This window comes from Myotis brandtii, unplaced genomic scaffold, assembly GCF_000412655.1.
Source record: "Myotis brandtii unplaced genomic scaffold, ASM41265v1 scaffold69, whole genome shotgun sequence".
NCBI lineage: Eukaryota > Metazoa > Chordata > Mammalia > Chiroptera > Vespertilionidae > Myotis > Myotis brandtii.
Genome location: NW_005370700.1, coordinates 1,065,587 through 1,090,160, shown reverse-complemented (window position 1 = coordinate 1,090,160; position 24,574 = coordinate 1,065,587). Strand labels below are relative to the sequence as shown.

Genomic DNA, 24,574 nt, shown 5'->3' with positions numbered 1-24,574 from the left:
AAAGCTGCCCTAGGGTTCTGAGCGATGCCAGACAGTCCCGCTTCTCCCGTATGAGTGTGGGTCCTTAGAGACTCGCCCGGAACTGGAGCTCAGAGCCTGAGACTCCCTCCCGATTGAAAACGACAACCGCGCCCTCAGCCTCCAGCCCGCTCCACATGCACTCCGAACCTTAGTATTTTACTTCAGCACTGCGCCTCTTCTGAGCCTTGGTATGCTTTTCTCTTTTCTCCTAGTTGTAGAACATCCACTCAGCCAGCTTTCCTGTGGTTCTGGATGATGTCCGTTCCGTCTTTTAGTGATATTTTTGAAGTGGTTGTTCGAGGCAGCAAACTCCCGTGTTTACCTATGCCGCCATCTTGGTTTCTCACAATGTCAGTTTAGTCCTATTGACACGAGTTATTCCACTGCTCAGCCATTCTAATTCCCACATCCTAAGTAAAAATCTGAGTTGGTTTGTTGGTTACTATAAGAAAGGGAACATTGCCATTGGACTGTCTCCAATTCAAGCATTGGCCCTATCTATCAACTGTAGCCAGTAGGAAGGCACACAATGTCAGTTTAGTCCTATTGACACGAGTTATTCCACTGCTCAGCCATTCTAATTCCCACATCCTAAGTAAAAATCTGAGTTGGTTTGTTGGTTACTATAAGAAAGGGAACATTGCCATTGGACTGTCTCCAATTCAGGCATTGGCCCTATCTATCAACTGTAGCCAGAAGTAGGAAGGCAAGTTAAATAAGCCACCTGTCCTCCCCAAAGCTAAACTACTGTCCAAAGAAGCGACTATAAAAATGGCAAGCAGTTTGAGGTTTTTCGGCCTGCCTTACATAATAATGTTCTATGAATGTCATACATAAAATTCTGAATTATGTATTTTGCTTTCAAAACATAATAATCTTCAATTATTTCAACTAATATAATTACACCCGTGACTAAGTATAAGTTACAAAACGTTTTCATTAAGTGAAATGACCATTCTGCTCCCACTAAAAGGCATTAAATGACATAAAATTGAAAAAAATCCAGTGATTTTAAAAAGTAATATAAATTGTGTAATCAAGGATGTTCTAATACTTGCAGATTCGTACACAGAAAAAAATACAAAACTAATCCAAATGGCAAGATCTTGAATATATCAAAATAGGAATCATAAACATAAATGTTAATGTTTAAATCTTTATGTGACTACCAATTTCTTTAAAAAAATTTTTTTTACCAACTTCTTAGTAATTCATCAATGTAAAATGAACCAGACATCAGCATCAGCATCATGAGGAGTTATATGATAAGCACTTTGCTAAATGTTTCACATGAATTATCTAATTTAATCCTAAAAACAAACTTGTGACATAAAAATCATATATACAAAAATGCATACTGAAGTTCAGGGAAGTTATCTAACTTGTCCAAGATTATAAAGTTATTGAATGTTAGAGCCATATGTCATTCCATTGAATTCAAGAGTATATAAGTGGCAAGCAGTTTGAGGTTTTTTGGCCTGCCCAACTATATGATGTGCCAGTATTTCAACTAAGAAGAAAAAAATCAAATTGACATGTTTGTCCATTGCAACACACATCCCTATTTCAGAACTGTTAAATATGTTAAAACATGTGTCTCAAAATCAAGAAAATATTGATAGTATAAAAAAATTACTATATTAATTTATTAATCTAGTTACTATCTAAGAAAATATAATCAATGTCTCTTACCTTTGGCAAACATACTCAAGATATCTGGGCTTCCCCAGCTCCATGTGTACTTGCTTTGATTAAGAAGAGAATCAAATTCCACAGGGTTTTCCTTCCATCCTTCAGGTAATTGAGAAAAAAAAAGCAAATAATAACAAAACAATATACACATGGTGAGGTATTAGTATAGCCCCTAAAGAACTATCCTTTAAATAATAACAATGAGAATTAATCGCACAACAAATGCAAAAGTAATAATAGATTTTGTTAAATTTCTTAAAGCTTACAATAGGTAATTTACTTCTTACTAAAATACAGAATTATTTTGAACCTTTGAGAGTTAATTTCTAGGAAAACCATAGATCCACCCAATCACATTATGTTAATAGCACAGGATGATATAATACTAAAGCTTAATTCTTGATTCAATACCAGTATGTGTTTAGCTGAGGCCTATTAAAATATTTGTCAAAAGTATCTCAAAACATCCTTCACCTTGTGTCATGATTCAGAGCTAAAGAAGCAATATTTACTCAATAAATTTTTCACAGGATGAAATTGTCTAAATAGACAATACCTTTGGCAACTGCACTAACATCTTCATAAAATCCAGCTATCAGGGCTACATGACCCGGCCGTGATTCAGTTGGCACATGTGTATGAGATATCCCCCAGCTGCCTTCGTGCATTATGATATTCCTAAAAGATATTACAGATGAATAGTTAACATAGACATAATTAAGTGCTCTGTTAAGACTTTGGAAAAATAAGATTATTACAGAAGGAGTCAAAACAAAAAACGTCAGTCAAAATTTAGGAAGGAAAAAATCCTAATCCCAGCTGAGCCCAGTCCTAGCCCTTCTACCAGTGGATTCAGTAGCATAAGTGAGCCCAGGTACATGAACAAAGACCCACGCAACCACTGTATAGAATCATTAGACAAAATATACCAGTGTTGTTTTAAGCCACAAAGTATTGAAATGATTTTTAAATAATAAATAACTGATATACACAATAATATTCTCTCAATGTTAAATTTTATTAGGTGTGATGATGGTATTGTGGTTATGTAAGAGAAAGTGCTTGTTGTTAAAACATACATACTGAAGTATTTAGGGATGAAGTGTCATAGTATCTTTTCACAAATTTTTATTCTTTTTAAAATTATTCAATTACAGTTGACACTTGGTATTATTTTATGTTAGTTTCAGGTGTAGTGGTTAGGAATTTAAATAATCTACTAAATCACCCACCTGATGAGTCTAGTACCCACCTGGCACCATACGTAGTTATTACAACACTATTGATTATATTTTTAACTTCTTTAATTATATAACAAAAACTGACTTAAACAGAAAGAGAAAAGCATAAAGAAATTTGAATACCTCTGTTTAAAAACATTTTGATCAGTTCAGATCATACTTTTTCCAGAGATGTCTTTGTTCAGTTGACATGCTTACCTAATAAATGGTGCTCTAGGATTTCCCTTTTCATCAAATTCATAAAGTGCATCTGCCCGCAGCCCATCAGCAACAATGAGCACTAGTCTCCTTGCTGGAGGAGGCAATGGTGTAAACTGAGGAGCCATCCCATGAACCAAAGGAGATGTAAAATAAATGTCAAAGATGGAGGCGAAGAACACAAAATGTACGAGCAACCCCACAATAAAGAAGAGCAGCATATCTTCAAGAAAAGCTGAAAGAAGGAACAAAATTAAATCTGGGTAAACCTTAATGGAATTACATATTTTCACATATCTTGATGACAACATATATTTTAAAACATTACATAACTCAACTTCATTTTTGGTGGTAACAATAAACATTATTTAATAATGAGATGATACTGAAATAAAATATATAATAAAGTACACTCAAGCAAAAAGAAAAGATTCAAGTAGAATAAGCAATTAACTCCAATAAACTATTAACAATAAAATTAAATGTATATTAAGCTCATAAAAACTAATATAGAATCAAAAAACAAAGAAAGAACTAAATGAGTCCTAAATTGAGTTATGTATGGTTTAGTCAAACCAAATCCTGTATAAAATAGAAAATATAACTCATGGTGCTCATATGACAGCCATTGATATTCTTAGAATTTTAACATCATCTAAATGTGTGTAAACTTTTTCGACTTTTGCTTATCAGCTCAGCAGACTTCTCACTTCTCTTGATTATCACCAAGTTAAGCAGACAACATATATTTTTGTCCAGTTAGCTAAATTATAGGGGGGAAAAGTAGTTAAATTTTATCTGTGCTTCAGAAAATTTGCACTCACTAAGGGAACACTCTATTTTAGTTCCCTGAACACCAAAACAAGCAAGCAGAAGGTTACACTCATTCAATCAATAAAAATGTTCTGTGCATGCCCTAACCAGTTTGGCTCAGTGGATAGAGGGTCAGCCTGCGGACTGAAGGGTCCCGGGTTCGATTCCGGTCAAGGGCATGTACTTTGGTTGTGGGCACATCCCCAGTAGGGGGTGTGCAGGAGGCAGCTGGTTGATGTTTCTCTCTCATCGATGTTTCTAACTCTCTATCCCTCTCTCTTCCTCTCTGCAAAAAATCAATAAAATTATATATTTAAAAAAATGTTCTTTGTACATATTATGTGCATAACTGTATGCAGGGGTATTACAAAGAACACCAAGAAGACACAGTCACAGGTCTGATACTAAACAATGTGCAATGAAACATTTAAATAATACTGTTAAGACAGTATGCCATTAACTGCAAAGAGCAAACTATCCATGATGTCTGTTTCAAGGCAGCATTTTTCCTAGTCGATTAAGACTTTGCTTCTAGGTGTATCCTCTGGCTCAAATAAATTTTTATAAAAATTCTCTATAGGATTGTATGCTCTTACATTGACAGTTCATAATGAAATACTATGCAGCACTAAAAATGAATTAAACCACATTTATGATAAGGGTACATTTCACAAATAAAGGCTTAATTAAAAAAAATTTTTTTAAAGGCACTGACTGTTCCTTTCTTCCTAATACCACCAAACTTCTTGAAAATACTGAATACAATCTCTTTTTACCTAATCATCTAATTCTCAAACAACTTAAATTGAGTCTTTGTTTCCATTACATCAGAGAGAAAGATTTTACTAAGGTAGTGAATACTGCAAAATCCAATGGCTATTTTTTCAGTTGTCTTTCATGGCTTATCCATTCTATTTGTCTTTATTAGCTATGCCTTCTTTTAAAAATAGCTCTCATTTCTTGGCTTCTTTGAACATTACTTCTTTGGTTTTCCTGCTATATCTTTGACCAGTGTAGAATGGGCTCTATCTGGTCAGTGAATTTTGGAGTTACTCAAAACTTGGTTGTAGGCCCTTTTCTCTCCTCACTCTATACTTTCTGTTTAGGCATTTTTCATCATACCCTGGCTTCAGTTATCACCTATATACAAAAGTCTCAACAAAGTATAATTCCAAATCCATATATATAACTCCAACCTTGACACATCCACTTGGATATTTCAAAGAAATGCAAACTGAGTATGTTTAAAACTACACCCATGATATAACTACCACCCTTCCCAACCACCCCACTCCACTGCCCACCCCACTCCCCACCAGGCCATGAGCCTTGTTTAGGTAGGAAGCCTCCAAACTCCCTAGTGTTAGTCTCAGGGGATGGCACCACCATTCACCCAGATATGTAAATCAGAGAACTAACAGTTATTCTTTATACACTATTCTTCTGCTGTGTAGCCATATATTATTTTTTTGTTTTGCTTTTTTCAAAATGCAAACCTGAACATCTCATCCCTTATATAAAAACCTTCAGTGCCTTCTATCCAGATCAAGACTGAAATCCTTAATATGACTAACAAGGTCTTACCTGGACTGGCCTCTGCCTCTCTTTCTAGCCTTCTCCCATAGCACCTTCCCTTGCTTTATGGCACCTCGCCACACTGGCCTTTTTAAATTTCCTTACATACTACCCCCATGTTTCCTACTGCTGTAAGATCTTCATGGGTACAATTCCTCCTCACAGAATGCCATTTCCACCCTACCCTCCATCCTCTCACCCCATTGTCTCATAGCATCTGCTTGTACTTTCAAGCATCACTTCTTCCAGGACTATGCAGTCCAAATCAGAAACTAAAACCTTTACTTTAGTTTATAATTACATAGCTAAGTCTTTGACTATTTGGATTACTGTCTATCACTTATCCATAATTTTGTCATAGCAAGACAGGGCTGCTCCAGCACTCATCACAGTCCTAGGCACTTAGCAAGGACTCAAATGTTTACCAAATAAATTATTTAGAATTATCACTTCAAAGGTACATGTAATACGCACTATTGCCACTAGAGGCTACCTTGCTTCTCTTTTTATGCCTCCAGAACATAACACAAAAACTGTAAAGATTCAGGATACATAAAAAAGAAAAAACACACAAATTTTATGCTTAAGTCACTTACTATACATAAAATTGCAGTGATTCCAAAATACCATCTTTCACATACTACTTATGTTATTATGTCCCAACACATGTATATTAAGCAATATTAAGCAATATTATTAATATTATCTTCAAACAGAATCATATTTTATTCAGTTTTACTGAAAAAGGCTCAATCATTTAGACACCTTTCAAAATAAGTGAATAACTTAAATTTTAAAGGACACATATCCATGTACCAATAAAAATTTATGTTGGTGGAATACTTACTACACACTAAAAAACAATAAAATGTTAGATATCTCTAAAACTTTAAGTCAACCGCAACTTGCATTTAAAATTTTACTTATGGTTATCTTAAGACTATTAAAGCCAAAATAATTTTTTTACACACAAAAAAGATTGAAGTGCTTGGGAAAAAAAGCAATCTGTCACATTTTCATCACTAAAATACAAACTTCAATGATTATTCTGATTACTCAATGAAACACTAGCTATAAAGACCTACATTAATGTAAATCTTGCTAAGTAAAAAAATTCCCAATATATTACTAATAAACTATTGTTAAGTAGAGACCAGCAATTATTAATATTTTAAATTGATAAATAAACTTCTATATTGTAGAAAAGCAAGGTACTTACATAGAAGACTGGCCAGTTGATTTGTTATGAGTGTGGAAGATCACATAAACAAGTCCATGATTATAGGTTATAAAGTAGAATCAGGAAACTACATTTTTACAGGAAGCCAATCATGAAGAAATTCTACATCCAACTTCTTACAACTCTCTGAGGAAACAAAATCTATGTTCAACCTATATTTTAGAAGTCAGACCCTAAATTAAAGCTATGTCCTTTGGGCCCTACTGTTTTTTCCAGTTAATATTTGTTTTATTTTTCAAAACCTGTCGAATATTTTCAACATATACTAATATTACATTAATTGATAACCAACTATAATAACATTTATGGTATACCAAGTACCAGGCATTGTGACAGCACATTCCTAATCCTGTGTACTTTCATTATCCCCTTGACAAATAGATGAGTGTGAGATGAGAGAAGTAAAGTAACTTTTTTAAGGTCTCACAGCAAATTATTGGTACAACTGGGATACGAACTTTGGGCTCTTCGCCTGATAAGAACAATCCTCTTCAAGGACCTTAAGTGCAGGAAATTTCTAAAATTCCCCATTAGAGACATGGAAACACTGTATATAAACTATTCATTTCTAATCATGTCCTTCCCATGCCATTCCTAATCCCCCCATGACTCCATTCCAGAAATTGGTTCCATTTTCAATCTTTCTAGCAAACTCAGTTACAATAAGGATTAGTAATCCTTTTTGTCAAGAAATACGTAACAAGCCCTAGCTGGTTTTGCTCAGTGGATAGAGCATCAGCCTGCTGACAGAAGGGTTGCAGTTGGATTCCGAGGCACATACCTTGGTTGCAGGCTCGATCATGTCCCGGACATGGTTGGGGTGCCTGTGGGAAGCAACCAAACGATGTCTCTCTCTCACATCGATGTTTCTCTCTCTCTCTGTCTCTCTCCCTTCCTTCCACTCTCTCTAAAAATCAATGGAAAAATATCCTTACAAAAAAATATATTTGTAACAGGATACAGCATTAGTTATTTTTTTAAAAATATATTTTATTGATTTTTTACAGAGAGGAAGGGAGAGAGACAGAGAGTCAGAAACATCAATGAGAGAGAAACATCGATCAGCTGCCTCCTGCACACCCCCCACTGGGGATGTGCCCGCAACCCAGGCACATGCCCTTGACCGGAATCGAACCCAGGACCCTTCAGTCCGCAGGCCGACGCTCTATCCACTGAGCCAAACCGGTTTCGGCGTATTAGTTATTTTTAATACTATTTTCCTAAAATGAGATTTTTTTTCCTGAGTTTTTCTTCAATATATGTCTCAAAAAATATTTAGAATTTGAACATTAGGACCTAATGTTCTATTTTTTAAAAATTCCGAAAAACTTCTGGCAAACAAAACAAAACAAAACAAAAAAAAGCTTCATTCAAATTAAAATCTTAGTTTACTGAGCCTGGGTAAACTGAAATTAAAGCCTACATTTAACTGCTGGCATCCCTTTACATGTAAGCCAATAACCTGGCCTAAGGTTACATAAGAATGCTCTATTTTAATTTTTCCACAGAACTAAAGGAGATACTTTACTGCTTGGATATAATATGTAACTTATCTGATAACATAATTACTGCTACCTATTTACTTTGGTCCTTAAAGGAAGCTATACAGAAAGAAAGGAAATCTTAAACCTGCAAAAGGAGCAATTTATGTGTGAAGAAAATAGAAGCTCTTAGGAATAGCACTCTAATACTGTTGACTAGAAACTAATATCCCCTTTACCACCTCGAACTGTAATCAAGGACTGATATAAAAGACAAACGTTGGACTTCCAAATTTAGTATGCTTCCTTTATGTGCTAACCTTTGATAAAATCAAAGCTGTCTAAAGCCTCTAAGTTTTAAAATAATTAAGTTTCACTGTCAATACCTGAACTCCAGCCTAAATGGACAAGGTGCAAGGCTTAGTGAAAGAAGAATGGCTTCGGACGTGAAGGTAACTGATTTTAGTTCCCTTGAATATTTATGAGTGGAGTTGACTAGACCAGGTCAGTGAACGTTTCTAGGCTTAAATGTACTTATTTTTCTACTTGATGGGACTGAATGTGATATTCTAAAGGGTCCCCTGTTGAGCAAATTATGTATTACGTTCTAAGTGTTTATTGAGCCCCTAACGACCGCTTGTTATACAAGTCGAGGCTATCAGGATATTCACAGATCCTAGCAAATCCTTTTTCTATTTACTCTCCGCACTTCCCATGCCCCTCCGCCCCCCTCCACCTTCGCTGTCGTTTTATAGCCTAACTTGAGGACGAGAAGGCGCTCCCGTGAAGTGCACGATGCCGGGGCGGTTGCCAGGCCTCCAGGGTAAGCAGGCACATGGCTGGGAAGGGAAGGATGAGAAAAGAAGCCAAATTCTAACTACTGCCCTGGGGACCCGCTACACATGCAGGGAAAATGCCACCAATTAGCGGCAACCAGAAAGAAAAAGTGAAGCGAGCTAAAGAGGCAGCGACCTGCGGGCGTGGGACCAGTTTCGGTGCCACCGCACCTCTGTGCACTGGTCCCCGGATTTTACCTGGGGCTTATCCCGGTCAAGCCTGATCCGGGAGTGAGGCCACCTCAGCGCGAAGGCAGGACTCCACTCTTGGCAGAGTTCTCTGCCCACTGAAAGGATCGCCAAAAGAACGTTCCTAAGTCGCCGTCATAACGCATCTCCACCACGGAACGCCCCCTGACACCTACCTGGCCAGCAACAGTTCTCGCGATAATTCTAAGACCAGTCCTCCGTAACCCCGCCTCCTCCCTATCCCTCTAGCCAATCAAACAGGAGTGGGGGCGGGGTTTTGCATTTGAGTCAAGAGCGGCTTTGCTGGCGGGTTCTGTGAACCTACGGGGCTGGGGTGGGGCTGGCGCAGGACGGGGCGGGGAGAAGGGGAGGGCGGAACGCGCTCTATTTCTCGCGAGACTGGAGACCAGGAAGACGCCTGCAAAGCCGGGCTGCTGGTGCAGCCGCGGTAGAGGTAGTGGGTGTTGCTGCCTCTGGACCTTCTGCCTCTGAGCGTACGCCTGGTCTCTAGGTGGAGAGGCGGGACGTGGCCAGGCCGGGGCTGAGGCGGTGCGCAGTGCCCGCTGAGGCGGAGGGGGAATTCAGGCTGCGGCCTGTCAGAGCCAGTCAGGGAGGTGCCCACACGCCTGACAGGATAAGATGGCGGCGATGGTGCCTGGAGGTGGTGGCAGTGGTAGTGGCGGCGTGAATCCATTTCTCAGTGATTCAGACGAGGATGACGACGAGGTAGCGACGACCGAGGAGCGGCGGGCAGGACTTCGGCTGGGTTCCGGGGGCGACCTAGATCCTGGCTCTGCGGACTCGCTATCGCCCCAGGATCCCGTGGCCTTAGGGAGCAGTGCACGGCCAGTGCTCCCTGGGGAGGCGGCGGCTGCGGTGGCACTGGGGGGCAGTGGGGAGCACCCGGCCCGATTGTCAATTGATGCGATCGCAGCTCAGCTGTTGCGCGATCAATACTTGCTGACCGCCCTGGAGCTGCACACCGAGCTGTTAGAGAGCGGCCGCGAGCTGCCTCGGCTGCGCGACTACTTCTCCAATCCCGGCAACTTCGAGAGACAGAGTGGGACCCCGCCGGGGATGGGGGCGCCAGGGATCCCTGGAGCCGTCGGCATTGGAGGCGCCGGAGGTCGGGAGCCAAGCATGACGTCGGGCGGGGGACAGCTCAGTAAGTGAAAGCAGCCTGTCTCGCCCGCAGGGTTGTTAGGGCTGTGGGGGAGGTTGTTTCTGGGCGGATACTGAATATTATGGACATTTTAAACAGTTGCAGGGGGTTGGGGTCTTTTGCGGTGACTTCTCCCTCCGCCTGCCTTCATCCCTTGGCTGAACTTGCACTGGCTCCTGGCTCCCTAGTTGGTGCCTGTATCTATAAAAATATCCAGCGTTTCTAGTTCACTGGCTATTACAGGACTCCAGACGTCTCCCTTGCAAACTGGCTTATCGCTTTAATCATTTTTCCCTTCTCTCCAATTTCCTGAATCGCCATTACCAGGAAATAGTGTTTCTTAAACTGTTCGCTGTAATTTGACCGAAAGTCAAGAGCAAGAAAAGAATAGGAAATATTGTTGCTCTGTCTCCACTAAAGACCCTTTGTCTTTGGGATGACTTTCTCATTCCAAAAAAAAAAAAAAAAAAAAAAAAAGATGGGGTTTTCAACTGCATGAAGTAGGTTCTCTTTCAATATACACAATTTAATTCAATTGCTATGCCTTAATTTCAGTAGTTTCCAAAATGACAGGAAATCTAATGAGCAAGGTAGGCAAATTCAATCTGCAGTCTATCCTAGTCCCATCACACCGAAGCTTTTGTAACCTGCATAAGTTAGAAATTTACTTTACTTGTTAAAATCATTTTTAACAACACAGAGTAATCATTTACCCCATTTATCATATACTATATTTTTAATTGAATTTATTGGAGTTACATTAGTTAATAAAAGTATATAGGTTTCAGGGGTACAATTCTATAATATTGTGTGTACACCACTCCAAGTCATGTCTCTTTCCATTACCACTTACTAGGTGTACCACTTAATAATGCGGATTTTATAATCAAAGAAAACATGATAACTTCAAGAGAAACATCAAAAGTGCTTTATTCAAAGTAATGTCCATCGCTAGCTACACATTTCCCCTCTTTAGGTAATTTGTAAATACTGTCCCAATAGAACTTTTCTTGTTTTGAGGCAAACCATTCAGAGACCCAGTTTTCCACTTCTTCGTACGTTTTGAAATGCTGCTTAGGAAGTGCGAGTGCCATCGATTGGAACAAGTGGTAATCTGAAGGAGCAAGGTCTGGTGAATACAGCGGGTGGGTTAATACTTCCCAGGCAAGAGCTTTTAACGTGTCTTTAACTGTCTGGTCGTTTCACGATCAAAGTGTGATTCAAATTGATTATTTGTTGTCAGTAGCAATCAATATTAACAGTTTCACCTGGTTTTAGAAGCTCATAATACACCTTCCTGATCCCACCAAACACGGAGCATTGTCTTCTTTCCGAAGCAGTTTGGCCTTGCAGTCGATGTTGATGGTTGACCTGGATCAACCCATGATTTTGTGCATTTGGGATTCTCAGAATAAATCCACTTTTCATCGCCAATCACAAATCGATGCAAAAAAGACGTTCTTTCATGCTGTTGAAGCAACATTTTACTGATGACTTTTCGGTTTTCCATTTGTCTCGTTCAGTTGATGTGGCACCCATTTTCCTTCCTTTAAAATCTTTCCCATTGCTTGTGAATGATCAGAAATTGTTTGCTGAGCAATGTTTAATCTTTCTGCAAATTGTTTTTGAGTTTGACACGCATCTTCATTCAATAATGCTTGTAATTGTTGGTCTTCAAACTTTTTCAGTTGATCTGGACATTCTTTGTCTCTCACATCGAAGTCATCACTTTTAAAGCGTTTAAACCAGTGTTCACAAGTATCTTGAGATGGAGCATGTTCACTATAAGCTTCCCGAAGTATATGATAACTTTTTCTTCAAAATAAAGTAATGAATTAAAACTTCCTGCAAATGTTCTTTTTTTGGCACAAAATTTGACATTTTTAAGCGTAAAAATGTCTATGATGTTAACACCTTCAGCACATTTGACATGAAGTTTTGAAGCTTGTCAATACAACAAAATAGCATACATATCAAATCGCATATATATCAACATAGGGTGTAACTCCATCTATTGAAAAAAATCCACATTATTAACTGGTACACCTAGTATTCCTCCCTTTACCCTCTCTTACCAGCCCCCATACCTCTTTTCCCTCTGGTAATCACCATACTGTTGTCATTCTATTAGGGTTGGGGGTTTTTTTCTTTAGTTTTTTTGTTTTTTACTTAATCTCTTCATCTTTTTCACCCAGCTCCCCTCCCCACCCCCTCTGACAGTTGTCGGTCTGCTCCCCATGAGTCTGTTTCTATTTTATTAGTTTATTTTGTTCATTAGATTCCACATATAAGAGAAATCATATGGTACTTGTTGTCTTTCTTTGAATGGCTTATTTCTTTTTTTATTAATTTTTAAAAATTGATTTCAGAGAGAGAAAGGGAGAGGGAGAGAGACAGAGAAACATCAATGTGAAAGAGAAACTTCACTCCTGAACACACCCCAACCAGGGATTGAACCCGAAACCTGGGCATGTTCCCTGACCTGGAAAGAAACTGGTAACCTTTCAGTGCATAGAGCAATGCTCAACCAATAGAGCCACACAGGCCAGGGCTGAATGGCTTATTTCACTTAGCATAATACTCTCCAGGTTCATCCATGCTGTCACAATGGATAAGATTTCCCTGTTTGTTTGTTTTTGTTTTTTTTTAAATGTTTGGAAAATTTTTATTTTCAGGAAGTGCTTTGCACAGAAATATCTATTATGAGATTTTTAATAAGTAGCACCACAGAGAGGCAAGACAAAAACAATAATACCTGGAGAATATTAGACTTAGTATTCTAAAGAGAAGAATAAAGGGCTAAACAAACAGTTGAAAGAACTAGATAAAAAAGAATGTAACAGGACACAAGCGCAATGTGTACTGTTTGTGCAGCCCAAAGACTCGGTATCTATAAGGCATATATTATTTGTTAACAGCTGATTTACATTGTTCCATCTCAATAACTCCATGAGTGGCAGCAATCTGAAAATACCATTCCTTTGGGATATTTTAATAAGGCACAGGAGTGTAAAAACACTGGGGTTTGCAATTATAAGTGATTTGTCCCAGACACTTAGACTTCAGATTTCCTTGTTTTTTATGGCCGAGTGTTACTCCATTGTGTAAACATCCCACAGCTTTTTTTATCCACTTATCTGCTGATGGACACTTAGGCTGCTTTCAAATCTTAGCTAATGTAAATAACGCTGCAGTGAACATAGGGGTGCAAATATTCTTTCAAATTATTGTTTTTGGTTTCTTGGGATATATTCCCAGAAGTGGAATCACTGGGTCATAAGACAGTTCCATTTTTAATTTTTTGGGCTAACTCCATACTGCTTTCCACAGTGCTTGCACCAATCTACACTCCCACCAACAGTGCATGAGTGTTCCCTTTAATCCACATCCTCGCCAACACTTGTTTGTTGATTTATTGATGATAGCCATTTTGGCAGGTATGAGGTGATATCTTATTGTGATTTTAATTTACATTTCTCTGACGATTAGTGACACTGAACATCTTTTCATATGTCTATTGGCCATCTCTATGTCTTTTTTGGAGAAGTTTCTGTTCATGTCCTTTGCCCATTTTTAATTGGATTGTTTGTTTTTTGGTGTCAAACTTTATAAGTTATTTATAAATTTTGGATATTAACCTCTTATCAGATATGTAATTGACAAATATGTTCTCCCATTCAGTGGATTTTCTTCATTTTGTTGATGGTTTCCTTTGCTGTGCTAAAACCTTTCAGTTTGACCCTGGCTGGTGTGGCTCAGTTAGTTGGAGCACAGGCCCATGTACCAAAAGATGGCGGGTTCGATTTCTGGTCAGGGTACAATGGGAATTCATACAGGAAGCAACTGATCAATGTTTCTCTCTCACATTGATGTTTCTCCCTCTCCCTCTCTCCCTCACTTCTTCTCTCTAAATAAAAATAAAAAAATCAATAAAATTTATTAAACTTTTTAGTTTGATGTAGTCTCATTTATTTTTTCTTTTGTTTACCTTGTAGTATCTTTGCCAGAGGAATGCTGGTTTCACTTGAAGGAATGAGCTTTAATAAAAATTGGACTTATTTTCTTAGGATCAGCCTAGTTTTTTGTACGGTAGAGACAGTAGGTGGTCAAATGGGGAAAACAGGTAACTTTTGCTTTTCAGTGATGGATTTCTTTTAGGCAAGGCATTTACCATGCCTTTAAATTTTTATAAGGCAACTAATTTACCAGGAGGCAATCACTTATGATTAAATGTGATAATTTCACTTGTGAGCCTACAATCTTTTTGTCATCTTCCTCCATTTTTAAAATGTTCTGTTTCATGATACTACCTACCCTTTCTCAGAGCTCTCAAAGAGTACATATCTCATTGTGCTCAGTGTTCCTTTTCTAGTATCACCAGTGCTAAAATGTCATAATTACAATCTTTTAAAAGTTCCCATCTCTTTCACTTTACAAAGTAGTTCCTACCTGTTAGATTGGAATTGGATTTAGTGCTGCCCCTGGTTTCTGGGAGAGAAAATATCAACAGAATATTTATCTGTTGTATAACTGTCATTTTTCTTGCCTATGCCTTTTCTGAACTTTTAAAATTATTATTAATTCTTGTAGAAATTTATTCAGATATGTTCACTGCCTAGTACAGTAGTTTGAATATAGTTGGTGTTCAGTATTTTACATTGATTCATATATTTCTTAATTGTGTGATCAGTTAAGGACTGTAGGGATCCAGAAGATGTATGATGCATGTTCGTGATGGAGAGGCAAAACTAACACATGAAAGAACTATAGAATAGTCTTCTGTGCTACAGATTATAGTGTAAACAATCAGATATAGATAAATCATTATCGATTATGGTACTGAAATGGCCCTTGTGGAGAAAGTAACGTTTAAATTTGACCCTCAAAGATGTTAAATTTTGACCAAATAGTGACTTTATTTTTTGGCCAAATTTAGACTTTTTATCCTGAGTGAGGAAAGGAAAAGGAAATGAGTTAAAGAAAATATTTATTTTATATTTTTCCTTGTTTAAAGCATCTTCTGGGAACATGTTTACCATTATCGGGCTCTCCACTTAATGAAGTGTTTCCATTCGGGTAGCTCTAAAAATGCTGATTGATGTTTTAAGCCGTTGTGGTACTTTGGCTAAAAGGAAGCAAGATAGGGGTATTAATCAGGGAAAGCAGACCTCTGTCAAAAATTAAAATTACACTTTCTGGTTTTCAAACAAGAAAGTTAGAGGTGATGTTCAGAATGTATACTTGTTTTTTAAAAACCTTGGTTGAACGAGAACCTTTCAGAAATTGGTGTAATTTTCATTTTGTTTACTAGTATTTTTAGGTCTGAAGCTAAATTTGGTGAATTTGTTTTTTTGTTTTGTTTTTTTAATGGCTTTTAACAGTGTCTCCTCCCATGGTTGTATGATAATCAACTGCAAAAGAATATTTAGCATGGTCTAAAAATACACTGTTAAATCTAAATTACAAATATCAATTGAGAAAGGGCTGATGGGGGGCAAAAGTAGGTTTACAATTGTGAGTAAAGGAAACAGTTTATTCATGTATTATTATTTATTAATTATTGTGTTATTCATACGAACAGCCATAAACCTACTTTTGCCCCAGCCTTACATTAACAGCCTATATTTTTCTTATAGGTAGTTGTTTTTACTGGCTTCACCCAATAAGTACCGTAAGAGTTAATGATGAATTATGGTTTCTAAATTATTGATACTAAAAACATATTTGTTAATATATAAATAGTGTCTTGCTATTTGGCCATATTTTGGATGCAGTGCCTCTTTGATAGACTTTTTTGGGGTTTGTATAAATTTTGGATTGATCTACTTCATTTAACTCCCTTATCATATGAGTATTTGTTTTAGAATCGCAATTTTTTGAGATATAATTAAAGAATAATATTGTATTAGTTTTAGATATCTATATATATAAAAGCCTAATATGCAAAGTGTCCCTTTGGGAGTTCGACTGACCAGGAGTTCGATTGCTCACTATGACGTGCGCTGACCACGGGGGGTGGTGCAGAACAAAGGAAGGCCCTGGCTGGCAGCCAGGGAATGGAGGCCCCGGCCGGCAGCTGACAACTGGCAGCTGCTAGGGACCCTACCTGTGCACCAATTTCGTGTACTGGGCCTCTAGTATAACATAATGATTGATATATGTGTATATTGTGAAATTATTACTACAAGTATAATTAATGTTCATCACCACACATTGCTGTATTAAATTATATTGGATATTCTGATTGCCTTTGAGGAGAGAAACATTAGGGACATGAATGTGTTATTTCTTTTTAAATTTTGAAATTTATATGAAAAATGTTAACAGTTCGTATTGGGTGGTGGTTATATGGTGTTGTCCTTCGCACTTTTCTTTTTAAAAAGCACTTAAAACAGTATGAACAGTGCTTTGCAAAATGTGCATATGATTAATTATGGCAAAACAAGGAAGTTTTGTAATGGGAATTGACTCTACAGTTCCACCATTAATTGGCACCTAATCCTATAATCTGTGCAGTGTGGACAGAGTTTGGTGTTTGGGATACATGAAATACCATCTTGTCTCTGATATATGAACACAAAGATTATATTTTGCATAATAACTTATTTCTACATCTGTGTCTGACTTGTGTTCTACCTTTTCTGTTACCTTATATTGAATATTAGTATCTTATATATCATCTATTAAGTAAATTTGCAAAAAAAAAAACAGGATTAAAAAATGTCATTCTTTGCTGACAAACTAAATGATTACATATGTACCAGTTTATTCTCAATTTCCTGTTGTAAACTTGAGGATCAGTTCTGTTTGGAATAAGTTAATAATTCTTAGTATAATCTTGACACAAATTTCTTTTAGGATATATTTACCATGTTTTAAGTGAACAAAACTACTTTATATCAATGGTTTTTTTGTTGTTGTTGCATTGTATTTGTATCTGGTAAGTATTCTGTATTTGTGTATGGAAGTAGAATTACCGCTAGAAAAGGACCTACAAAAGTCAGAATTTTCTAATTTTTCTAGTCATGAGTACAGCTCCTTATTATAAGCATTCTTTTACCGTCATGGTAAGGATTTAAGTTTGGTGTTTTTTTTTCCTTCAGGGATAGATATGTAAGGATGGTTGACCAAAGAATGTAAGGTGGAATGATGAGATTTATGAATGTTAAAATCTCTAGTCACATTTTATCATTGTTCTTAAAGATCAACATTTGCATTTTGTACCCTTTAATAAGTTACAATAGTAGCAATACTGATTTTTGTTTACTAATCCTTTAAATAAGATGACCAAAGGTAGCCTGTATTGATAGGTGATTTATGAATCTATGTTCTCACTGGACCCTTCAATTTCCCTTTTCATTTCTATAATTTGTTATAGACATGCTTGTTTGTATTGAAACACTTGAACCAAGATTTATTAAAATGCCATTTTAAGTAAAGGCATTAAAAATTGAAAACAACCTAAATGTTCAATAATAAGGGATTAATTAGTTTAAATATATAATCTACATATACTGATCTGGAATGATCACCAAGTTATAAATTGAATAAATTAGGATGCAGCCAATATGTATATGTTTTCATTTATGTATAAAAAAGGGAGAAATTTGCATATGCCTGGCATGTTTTGAAAGGATACATACAGCAGAGTCTAAACAATGATCGTTGCTGCAGAGGAGGATTGGTGGTTGGGAGATGTGCACAGGGACTTACTTTTTATTTGTAGGTCCTTTTATATTTTACCACATGTCATCTCTTAAATGGCAGGACTGGGATTCCAACCCAGATCACTGACTTCAAGTCTGCTCTCTCTCCATTATACCACAACTACTGTCTTATGTCAACTTTGAGACACAGGCTCAGTAAAAGTTCTCAGATCATTTTAGTATATAATCAGGCAAAGTATTTTAGTAATTCATTCAGAGTACATATATCTTAGTAACTCAGTCAGAATAGTCAGTCATCTTAATGCAGAAGGCTAGTCAAGTAGTACAAAATTGATTGTTTAAAAAATAAAGTGATGCCAGTCAGGGAGCGTAAAGAAGCCAACTCATTGATGTTTCATCAATGTTTCTCTCTGTCTCTCTTTCTGTTTCTCTCTCTCTAAGGATATTGCCTCTCGCCATGTCCTTGGGTGAGGATTAAAAAAAATAATAATAATAAATAAACTGTAGCAACACACTAAGGCGAGGTGAATAATCTGCCTAAAGCATCAGTTAATGTCAACAAGGTGTCTATACTGCACAGCACTCAACATAATCCAAATCAGGAAATGCACATACTACATGTGATTGTAGGATCAACTAGCTTCAAATTAGAGCCAAATATAGTCACCAGTTCTTCTGATTGAAATAGTTTTACAAGCCTGAATTAGTTTGCCATTCTGCAAAGTAGGGGGATCACCTTAGGGGCAAACCTGCCCCCAAATTCATCTCACAATAGCAGTGAGGATTCAGGCATCTAACAAATCATTATTTTTCTTATTTATAAGTTTAAGGCATTGCTCTCTTTTTTTATCTTGAAGCTTTGCTGCGTGGTTACATCTAAGTTTCTAGTCTAATCGTGGAGCATGACTAAGTCTCAAGGAGGAGACCACACAGTGCAATCAGGGGTGTAGCCTTCTTCCAGATTTTCCTACCTATTATTTCAGAAATTCCCAGCAGTCAGAAATGATGTTCATATGTTTTTGAAACCAGCTGGTCCTGTTGTAGATGGATAGGTTGCTCAAAGTAGTGACATCATATTTTCTGTTATTTCTAACCATTTATCAGGTTCTATGCTTGAGTGCTGCCTTAGTTCAAGCCTTTAGCTCCCATCTGGACCATCAGTTTTAGACTTATAACAGTGCATTTAATCTTCATTCTTATTTTTACTTGATTTTAGAAGCTATTTGTTCCTGTCACTCCAACTGAAACCTTTTAAAATTGCTTCCTCCTGTTCAATTGCTTCCTACTTGCACAACTGTGAATAGTCTGCTTTCTTTTATTACTGTGAAATGCAGATGGTAGTGACCCCTCTTACGGGGGTTGTTATCTGCAAAAAGTGGCACAAAATAGTGGTCAAAAATGTTAAGTATCATAACTATTGTTATTAATAATCCTCCTCTTTATCTGACAACTATTCATATGGTAAAATCATCCAGCATTATAGAAATTTAAGTGAATGGTTTGTCAAGAAATTTGTGTTTAAATCTCTTCCTAAGTTTAAATCTTTTGGCTTTAAAGTTGAACTCATTGTGGAATCTTGTGACAAAGAAAAGATGGACTGCGAACTGAGAGACTAGAATTCTACTCCTAACTTGCTCACAGATTAACCTTTAACATAAAGTGATCTGATTGAATCATTGTTATCTGTGTGCATGACTTAATTCCAGTGGTTTATAAGTTCATTTGAGGCAAGGACTTTTATCTTTCTACTCCCCACCGTGCGTTAGTAGGTATTCGTAGAATTCATGAATACATAGCTCAGTTTTGCTCATCTGTAAAGATGAGAGTGTTGGAATATCTCTAAGGTTACTTCTCACTCTCAAGTGTTTTAAATACAGGATCAGTGAAATGAGCCCAATCATCAGAAAAGAATTGAGGATCAGAAAATATAAATGTGATTTTTGCCATTGACAGATCTCTAAGATTCAATTTTAATTTAAGTGGGTAGCATTAAAATGCTTATACACAACCTCAGGTTTTAAAGTAAGGTAAATTTATTATCTTTAATTCCCAGCCCGGGCAAGCCCCTACCACCCCAGTGTCTGTGTCCATTGGTTATGCTAATATGCATGCATGCAAGTCCTTTGTTTGCTCTCTAACCACCCCCCTCCCCTACCATTTGTCTCTGGATCTATTCTTGTTCATAAAATCATGTTGATCATTATATCCCATATATGAGTGAGATTTATTATCTTTTTAATTTATTAAACTTATATACTATACATTTCTTTATTATTTACCATGACATAGGTTTTTTTTAGGCATGATTCAATAAATGACCTTTGCTGAAAGAATTAGAATATAAAAGTTAATTCCTTAATACTATATTTCTTCCTATTCTTTAGTTGTGAATTGAGTACTTTCAAGACTTTAATTATAAAATACACTATTATAAAATACTGAATTTTTTGGAGAAAAGATATCAAAACACATACAAAGAAATTCAAACAGCCCTAGCCAGTGGCTTAGTTGGTTGGAGTGTTGTTTCATATACCAAAGGATGGCAGGTTTGATTGTAGGTTGCGAGGTTGCGGTTCAATCCCCACTGGAGACAACTGATGGATTTTTTTTTTTTAATCTCTCTCTTACTCTCTCCCTCCCTTCCTATCTCTCTAAAAAAAAAAAAAAAATCAGTGAAAACATATCCTTGGTGATGGTTTAATTTAAAAAATATTCAAACAGTATAGAGTGTGTAATGAAAAACTTTAATTTTACTTCTCAGTTAGTATTAATAACTTATTGTATACATTTACAAAAACATATAAAGCACATATAAGCATATACAACAAACCTACATGGACTTTTATATCCACATCTTTAAAAAATTATTTTTTAATATTTTACTGTACCTTTCTGTCAGTAATCTGGTACACAGTAGTTCAACAGATGTTTTAATTGAATTAACCAATGCTCTTTATTAGTCAGCAGCTGGTCAGTCTTCCTGATACATTTAATTTTTAAAGTGCTATTTAGTTTCCATAAAAGATACCTTTTCAAGCATCTGAAACTAATTTTTTTAACTGATATAAAATTTCATTCTGTCATCAGTACTAAAGTATTAAGTGTAGATATGAATAAGACTACTTACATGCATGATTTATAAAGTCAGTCCACATGACTTATAGTCACACTGTATAATCCATTTAGTTTTCAGACTTAGTAAAACTTACATACAGGTTTTACCGGTTTGTGGATTATGATGAAAGTCCCTGATCATTCAGTTTCTGAGTTATAAAGTAAATTATTATTAAGAAGTTATACAATCCTGGAATTTGAAGAAATGCTGATACAGTTCATGTTAGAATATGTAGCTTCTTTCTTTTTTTAAAAAATATATTTTATTGATTTCAGAGAGGAAGGGAGAGGGATAGAAACATCAATGATGAGAGAGAATCATTAATTGGCTGCCTCCTACATGCCTCACACCGGGCGGGGGGGGTGGGGGGGGGAGATCATCTAGCCCGCAACCCCATAGGTCCATGCACAAGCACTAAGCCACACTGGCTGGGCCCCCGGGGGGGGGGGGGGGATCATCAAGTCTGCAACCCCATAGGCCCATGTTCAAGCACTAAGCCACACTGGCTGGTCTGTAGCTTCTTTCTTAATAAAAGAGGTTAATTTTTCCAGACTCTTCTTTTATATTAGAGTATTTGGAAGGGCATTTGCTTGCCCTGAAAAAAAAATGTGGCTACATCTAAAGAAGCATACTTACCTTAGAGCTATAATATTACCTTATATAACTCTTAAATTCAAAGTACATTTTATTTACAAAATCTGTTGTTTGGGTTAGTACAATAAAAGTTTAAATTACTTTCTTCAGAAATAATTATTTTCCTGACATGGTGGAATACATTTTAATGAATTACGACATGAATTTTATGACATCATAGTTATTGTTATTTAAAAAGTATTGTGGCTTTTTTTTCTTGGAAAATAGAAAGTATTGGGGCTTGGAACTATAAAAAATATTTAGAATATATTTTTCAGTGGCCATATTAATGCTGTGTTTTAATAAAATTAAACTGTGTTTGCTTTCCTCAATGAATTTTCCTATTGCATAGGTGGTTTCTTTCAGAGTATAATGGAGGGATAATGTATGGTGATCAGCTAGGCTCTAACCTATACCTTTATGTCTGATTAAAAATATTAAAAAGAGGAAGAGAAAGAAATACTTAGAAAACTAACATTAGATGGATACTTCACATCATAAAAAATATTTATCTGAAATCAGCCAACTTCAGTACTTAACATTCCATGAACATCAGGACTAGCTAAAACAGTGAGGTCTGGCATTATAAAACCAGAATATTGGTTAATGTAAGTTCATCCTATTTGATGTACATGTTTAAATATACAGGTTAGAGACATCAGAATAAACTAATGAGTAGCTAAGACATGTGACTAAGAGCATAGAGTATGGTATGCAAGTAGAGTTTCTGGTTAGGTCAGTAATGGCCAGATAAAGTAATATATCCAGAAAGTCAAGATGTTAGATACATGGTCAAAGAATGTGAATAGAAAATTCACACACATACCCCCAAAAGGTAGATGGCCAATATGTTTTTTAAAGAAAGTGCAAGTTCACTAGGGATCAAAGAGATGCCTACGTAATTAAGATATAATTGTATAGTATGTTAAATTGGTGCGTTTTAAAATACTGATTGACTACGGCTATTATATGGTGCTGATGAAACTCAGATTGCTATGTATACTTATTCTGGAAATCAGTTTAAGCAATATGTATCAAGGATTCGTGCACTGGTGAGGGGCGTGGACTACGGGGATTGGGCCACTGTGGGAGCACTGCTCATCCCAGTCTGCTGAGCAGTTGTGGACCTGCCCTCTGAGCAGCTGCCCCCTAGTCCGGCATATTCTGTGGAGCCAGAGAACTCGCCTCTCCAGGGGACCCAGTCAGGGCCGGGCCCAGGAACAATAGCACTGAGAGGCAGCGGAGTAGGCCTCAGTCCTGCGGCGGCGGAAACAAATCTGCCTCCCAGCCTCCATGGTCAGCTCTGCGAGCCCCACTGTGGCGCTGCGCGGCCTGCAGGCATCCGGAGGAGGTGGCAGGGAGCAAGGAGGGGGAGCCTGGGGTTGGCAAGGAGGCGACTATCGCAGCCCAGGTTCCTGCCTGTCAGCCTGGGGTTCGCAGCAGTTGTAGCTGCTCATCCCGGTCAGCCAAGCAGCGCTCCCACTGTGGTAGCGCACTGACCACCAGGGGGCAGCTCCTGCATTGAGCGTCTGCCCCTGGTGGTCAGTGTGCATCATAGCGACTGGCTGACCGGTTGTTCTGGCCATTCTGTCGCTGGGCTTTTATTATATAGGATTAGTGGCCCAGTGCATGAAATTCGTGCACAGCTGGGGGGGGGTTCCCCTCAGCCTAGCCTTCACTCTCTCCAGTTGGGGATCCCTTGGGGGACATCCCTCTTGCAATCTGGGACCACTGGCTACTAACCACTCTCTTGCCTGCCTGATCACCGCTAACTGCCTCTGCCTGATCGCCCCTAACCTCTCTGCCTGCCTGCCTGATCACTCCTAACTGCCCTCCCCTGCCAGCCTGATCTCACCCCTAACTGCTCTCCCCTGCTGGCCTGATCACCCCTAACTGCCCTCCCCTACCAGCCTGATCTTGCCCCCAACTGCTCTCCCCTGCCGGCCTGATCTTACCCCCAACTGTCCTCCCCTGCCAGCCTGGTTGCCCCCAACTACCCAACCCCTGCCAGCCTGATCTCACCCCCAACTGCCCTCCCCTGCTGGCCTTATCTCCCCTAACTGCCTCTGCCTCGGCCCCCATCACCATGGCTTTGTCCGGAAGGAAGTCGGACGTCTGGAAGATGGCCGGTTGACCTGGTCTAATTAGCATATTACCCTTTTATTATTATAAATAGCCTTAATGATATGGCAACTTTTCACTATTTAAGCTTAATTTTTAAAAAGCAAGATACATATTATATGTATTCTATTTTTGTAAAAATATATATACATACTTAGACATGGTCAAAAAAGTTCAAAAAAGAATATCTAAAAATTCTGGGGAAAACCTTAGTGATATCTGATCTTATCCCCAATTTTAGTGGGATTGAGATATTTATTTTGTTTTCTATGTACCTTTATTTTTATAACTAGAGGCCCGGTGCACGAAATTTGTGCACAGGGACGGGGGACGGGGGGTCCCCTCAATCCAGCCTGCACCCTCTCCAATCCGGGACCCCTCGGGGGATGTCCAACTGCCGGTTTAGACCCGATCCCTGGTCGGACAGCTGGTTTAGGCCCGATCCCAGGTCCAACCGGCAGTTGGACATCCCTCTCACAATATGGGACTGCTGGCTTCTAACTGCTCACCTGCCTGCGGATCTGGTTGCCCCCAACTAACCCCCTGCCGGCCTGGTCCCCCCCAACAGCCCCCTCCTGCTGGCCTGGTCA

General features: G+C 37.9%; 2 protein-coding genes across 7 annotated transcripts in view; one reads left to right on the top strand and one right to left on the bottom strand.

Moving 5' to 3' along the window:
* Positions 1-9,456, bottom strand: part of PIGN (phosphatidylinositol glycan anchor biosynthesis, class N) — an 88,985-nt gene extending 79,529 nt beyond the window's left edge. For 2 of the 3 annotated variants that reach the window (XM_005881792.2, XM_005881793.2), the window contains exons 1-5: positions 9,296-9,456; positions 6,760-6,906; positions 3,153-3,387; positions 2,270-2,391; positions 1,714-1,812 (exon numbers count right to left, since the gene is read on the bottom strand). In XM_005881792.2, coding sequence (XP_005881854.1) covers positions 1,714-1,812; positions 2,270-2,391; positions 3,153-3,373 — 442 coding nt within the window. In that variant the 5' untranslated portion in view covers positions 3,374-3,387; positions 6,760-6,906; positions 9,296-9,456. Of the gene's footprint in view, positions 1-1,713; positions 1,813-2,269; positions 2,392-3,152; positions 3,388-6,759; positions 6,922-9,295 lie in introns of those variants that run through there. The other variant, XM_014529649.1, reaches the window with a different exon arrangement.
* A 217-nt stretch (positions 9,457-9,673) lies between these two features.
* Positions 9,674-24,574, top strand: part of KIAA1468 (KIAA1468 ortholog) — a 103,829-nt gene continuing 88,928 nt past the window's right edge. For all 4 annotated transcript variants that reach the window (XM_005881789.2, XM_005881788.2, XM_014529646.1 and 1 more), the window contains exon 1: positions 9,674-10,451. In XM_005881789.2, coding sequence (XP_005881851.1) covers positions 9,926-10,451 — 526 coding nt within the window. In that variant the 5' untranslated portion in view covers positions 9,674-9,925. The remainder of the gene's footprint in view (positions 10,452-24,574) is intronic.